Source organism: Carlito syrichta, unplaced genomic scaffold (genome assembly GCF_000164805.1).
Source record: "Carlito syrichta isolate Samal-C Ts95f unplaced genomic scaffold, Tarsius_syrichta-2.0.1 Scaffold304757, whole genome shotgun sequence".
Classification (NCBI taxonomy): Eukaryota; Metazoa; Chordata; class Mammalia; order Primates; family Tarsiidae; genus Carlito; species Carlito syrichta.
In genome coordinates, this window is record NW_007248853.1 from 53,231 (window position 1) to 58,839 (window position 5,609).

At 38.7% G+C, this 5,609-nt stretch overlaps 1 protein-coding gene across 1 annotated transcript; it reads right to left on the bottom strand.

Annotated features, from left to right (window-relative positions):
• Positions 1-4,136: 4,136 nt before the first annotated feature.
• LOC103263194 (arylamine N-acetyltransferase 1) lies at positions 4,137-5,119 on the bottom strand. The gene has a single exon (XM_008060875.2). It carries the CDS (start codon positions 5,102-5,104, stop codon positions 4,232-4,234), a length of 873 nt encoding a protein of 290 aa, XP_008059066.2. The 5' UTR covers positions 5,105-5,119; the 3' UTR covers positions 4,137-4,231.
• Between the last annotated feature and the right edge of the window lie 490 nt (positions 5,120-5,609).

A 5,609-nucleotide genomic window follows, 5' to 3' on the forward strand; every position in this document is an offset into this window, starting at 1 on the left:
TTCATGCAAGCACATAAGTATTTTCCAGAGGACTCATCATCTGGGAGTAATAGAGAAGGGGCTTTTAAAAATGCATCTCCCTGCAAATCAAAACCACACTGAGATACCACCTAACTCCAGTCAGAATGGCAATTATCAACAAGTCAAAAAATAACAGCTACTGGAGAGGGTGTGGCGAAAAGGGAACACTTCTACACTGTTGGTGGGAGTGTAAACTAGTGCAACCTCTGTGGAAAGCAGTGTGGCGATTCCTAAAAGCTCTAAATACCAACCTCCCATATGACCCTGCAATCCCACTACTGGGAATATATCCTGAAGAACACAAATCACTCTCTAAAAAAGATACCTGCACACACATGTTTATCGCAGCATTGTTCACAATAGCAAGAACCTGGAAACAACCATGCTGCCCGTCAAAAGAGGACTGGATTAAAAAAATGTGGTACATATACACGATGGAATACTACGTAGCCATAAAAAAGAACAAAATCATGAATTTCGCAGCAACCTGGATGGAACTAGAGTCTATAATACTGAGTGGCCTCTTACAGAAACAAAGATCCAAGTATCACATGTTCTCACTCATATATTGGACCTTAAACATCCAATGCAATACTACAAGAAAATGACTGACAGTACTGGGAAACTATGGGGGGGGAGGAAGATGGGATTAACAGTAGCAAATATCTGTCTGGGAACAGGGAAACACCCCATATCAACAGGGTGCCTGAATGAAATGCAATTGAATACTTAACCCTTAACTGTACCCCACAACTTCATAATAATAATAAATAAATAAATAAATAAATAAATAAGAATTGCAAAAAAAAAAAAATGCATCTCCCTGATTCTTACTGGAATGGGCTTATGACATACTCTTCCAGTGACTACCTGGTGGCCTTGTTTCTAATTAATTTGCACTGAGGAGTACTGACAGGGCAATCAGTAGCCCACTGGCAGCCTAAGAGGCAGATTTGCACTTTTCAAGTTTTCTCATCTAACTCACCCATGATAACTTCAGGTCTGTTAATCACTCCTAAAAAGAGTTAATTCACATTTACCATAATACTATAAGAAAGGGATAGGCAATAGCAGGACACTGCCAGGCAGGGGGAGGGCACATAACATCAATAATAGTATCTGATCTCAAACTAGGCAAAGTGGGGACCAAAGTGAGGCCCAAACTTTACCTGAACAATGACCACTTGTATACCTAATGCTGAATTGTACCCCACATCATTAAAATTTAAAAAAAAAATTTTTAAAGAGTTTGTTCACACATTTGAGTGTCCCAAGTTTACAGCTTTCACTTGAAGGACTGCATCCTAAACCTCTTAGCTTTAAGTATAGAGGAGACTTGGCATATGCCAGTCTCTAGATCACAGAAAAAAGGGGTGGTTTTCAAAGAGCATGTAAGCACTTCCAGAGGCTACACCCCCTGGGCACCGTACAGAAAACAAATTGGAATGCATAGATCCCATTTTTTTCCAGGAGGGGCTTACTGCACATTCTCCCAGAGGCAACTTGACAACCTGACTTCTAAAGAACTTGCATTGGTAAGCTAGTAGAATAGACAAACGCCCACCAATAATCTGAACTAGAAGTTGGCACTTCCTGAAACTTTCTTCCATCTCATCTGAGTGATAAATTCAGGTCCATCCGTTTTTCCTGGAAGGAGTTTATGTAAACAGCAATTGCCACAACTTATATAGCCTCCTCTGAAGGGACTGTCTCCTTATGGCTGTAGCCTAGTTCCAGGAGTCAATGGGGCTTTGCATTCCTGAGTAGCTCTGGTTAGAGAAAATAAACAGGGGGTATACAATGGGCCAACTTCTGGCAGTTACTTCCCCAAGATCAAAGGGTACAATCTAAACCAGTATAGGCATTTGCAACATGCTCTCTCTCTCTCTCTCTGGTAGAGAGAGTGGGAGATAAATAACCACACTCAGCATCACCATGATAGAAGGAACTGGAATACACATTCAACAACCAAACATTTCCAGCTACATCTAGAGGGCTTGGCTTCTACCTTACTTGTCTTGGGGTTTTGACAGGATACAGAATATCCTCATCACCAAGGGGCCACCACAAACAGAGACAATGGATTGGACAAAGATTTAGGAGGCAACTTAAAATGACTGGCCAAAGAAATTGATGAAAGTCTTCTTCACTCACGTAGATTTCACTTGAGAAAAGTTAACATTGCATAGTAAAGGCAGAAGCCTTCAATCTGGTAGCTCAATTTTTATATCTCTGAGTCTCTTTGAACATATTTTGGCATTTTTTCCTATGTGGTAGATATATTCAAGAACAAATAATTGCATTAGGTTCCAGGCTACTCATTGTGCAATCTAACTTCATTGACTCATTTGTACAAAATTTCATCATTCTCCTTGAGTCACACTTTTTTCTAGTCAGTGTTTCTTGGCAACTTCTCCTTCATCAGCATGATCTTGGTCAGAATGTGAGGAAGTCTTTTCTGTCCAAGAGCACCAGAAGTGACCTGACATGGCTGCAAAACAGCAGCACAGCTGAACATGGCCAATACAGTAAGAAAGATGGAAAACTGTCAAATATTAAAATGTACCTTTCAATCTTCCTTCCTTCTCATATCCACCTCTTCCTAGAATATCACCACATTAGTATCTCTCATCTGTTACCTCTCTACATAAAATACCCATGCTTGATTGTAACTTATTCTACTCACTAAAATGTCTCTATTCTAATCCCTGCCTTTTTCTTAAATTTATTACAATAATCACAAGTGGGAAGAGGAACAGTAATATAAGAACAAGTCTGCAGTTTAAATGATGGCTCTGATACTGGAATCCACAAACAGAAAGTCTGAGTTATAGACAAGTAAAGATTCAGATTCTGAAGTACAAGATACATTGTTACATCCAGGTCATTTGATATCCTATCAATATTTCATCATGGAAGGAGGAGGCAGATAACAGTGGGGCCAGGATTTCAAACTACAGGGAAATAAAGCAAGATGAAAGCACAAACACATGTGGAGGAAAATAAAGCAAGAAGGAAGAAGAATTTTCATCAAATGCTGACCCAGTACCAAAAACATTACTGACACTATGCATCATTCATATAATAAATATTTGCTGGAAGTTTACTCTAGGTCTGGCACTGAGACCTAGACTGTATAATAATATAGACCTATGTAATAATCATTTCCATTTTACCTCTGTGGAATCAGAGCCACAGATATAAAAAGCAATTCACCAGCTGGGCTCGGTGGCTCAGCCTGTAATCCTGTGCTTTGGGAGGCTGAGGTGAGTGGATTGCCTGAGCCTGCAGGTTCGAGACCCGCCTGGGCAACTTGGCGAGACCTCTACAATAAATCAAAAAAATTAGCCGGGCGTGGTAGCGCACACCTGTAGTTCCAGCTACTTGGAAGGCTGAGGCGGAAGGATCGCCGAGCCCAGCAAGCGAGGCTGTGGTAGCCAGGAGCAGCCACTGCACTCCAGTCTGGGCAACAAAGTGAGACTCCAACTCAAAAAAAAAAAGCAATTCACCAATGTCCACAGGATTACAACTCAGTTCTACAAAGAGAAGCTCATGTTCTTTCTCTTATGACAAAATTTAGAAAGAAGAAGCAAAAGAATGTAATTGGAAGACAAGATTTTAAAAAATGAGAGGAAACTCCTTCCAGGAAAAATGGGTGTACCTGGATGTATCACTTGGATGAGACGGAAGAAAGTTTCAGCGAGTGCCAACCTCCAACTCAGATTGTTGGTGAACATTTGTCTATACCACTAGTTCACTTGAGAAAAAATCAACTAGTCTCATAATTTCCTAAATCTCCCAAAGAAAAACGGATTCACAATATATTAGCCAACAATGCTTTAATATACTTCATAGACAATAAGTTCCACAATATTTGATTTACCCATCTATCAGTAAAAATTTTCTATGAATTTGACAACAAATCAATATTAAAAGTTCTCTAGGATAAATCACTATGATTCCCCAAGATAACCACAGGCCATCTTCAAAAAGCCTTTGTTATTATTAACTTGAAAAGGCGTGTGGTTATATTTTCTTAAAAAGAAATTATTTATTTAGCTATATATGTTGTCAATTCTATGGATGAAGTTATTCAGTGTCTAAGATTTTTTGCAAAATAGTGTAGGGATATAGAGGATATATGATAGGCTGTTAGGTGATAATTTATGAACTGGGTGATACATACACAAGAGTTTATTTTACTTCTACTCTAAACAGTAAAAAATCGATCACCATGTTTGGGCACAAGTTTTTTCTCCAAGGAAATATTAAATATATTTTTCAAAACTTCTTCTATTTCCTCTTCATTCAGAGTCCTAAACTCAATCATATCTGTATTGTCTCTATAACTGAATCTTCTGTATGTGAGTGTAAAGCCCACTAAACAGTGAACCCCTTCTGGAGTCTGCAAGGAACAAAATGACTTGCTTGTAAACACAGATGCTGGAGATTCCTGCAAGTATGTATTCATAGACTCAAAATCTTCAATTCTTCGAGGTTCAAGAGTAAAGGAATAGATTTTTCGATATTTCTTATTTTCCAGGAGATCAGAATTAAGAAAGTCTTGGTTTGGAACATACTGCTCTCTTCTGATTTGATCCAGGAACCAGATTCCACTCTCTTCTGTCAGGCGGAAGATGCAAGGCACCTGAGGTTGATCCTTCCCAGAAATTAACTCCAGAGGCTGCCACATCTGGTAGGAGCGTCCAAACCCAGCATCAACGATGTAGTTCCTGCCATTGATGGTCACCTGCAGTAGAAGGTGAATCATGCCAGTGCTATATTTGTTGGCTGGAGTGTTATAAACATACCCTCCCAACATTGTGGTCTCAAAACCAATTGTGGTCAAAGCCCAGTACAGAAGATAATTGACCTGGAGACACCAGCCACCTCGGTTCTTTCTCACAACTTGATCAAAAATGGCCTTTAAGTCCAGTTCCATGGCTTCCCCACAATGGATGTTAAGATTCTCAAAGGGAACAGCTCGAATTTGGTGCTGAAGAATGTCAGTTAATGTTTCCAAGTCCAATTTGGTCCTAGAGTTCTTATATCCAATTCTTTCAAAATATGCTTCAATGTCCATGATCCCTTGAGCTAGGACAACAAAACAAAAACAAATTGTATAGGTTTGCATTTGGTTTTCTTGAACAGGATAATTATAGCTATATTTTAAATATGGAAAAACAAAATGGTACTAAGTATCTGCAATCATAATTATTTTCGTCAGTGCTTTTATTGTATGAATTCCTTTTATACGCATATTTTCACTTATAGTCTCAGGACCCTGTAAGAAAAGTATCATTTATTCATCATTTATTTTATCTTTCAAGCAAGAGAAGAGGAAAACTCAGATTAAATGACAAACAGTTCGTTTTTGGTTTTATTAGTGATGAATAAAAAAGAGATTGCAACTGCTATCAATTAAAGTAGGCTTCCAAACAGTTCCTGGTATAAGCAGGAGATTTATATAATAGAGCACATGGTATTCATGGTTCTTGACCCTTTGACTTCCCCTTTAGCTGAGCCTTACAAAATCAAAGTTCCCTACTCAAAGAATTATATTCATTCACTCAAACATTGAATACATT

Excerpts from the sequence above, each read along its gene's own strand:
- LOC103263194 (XM_008060875.2), bottom strand. The coding sequence starts at position 5,104 with ATGGACATTGAAGCATATTTTGAAAGAATTGGATATAAGAACTCTAGG.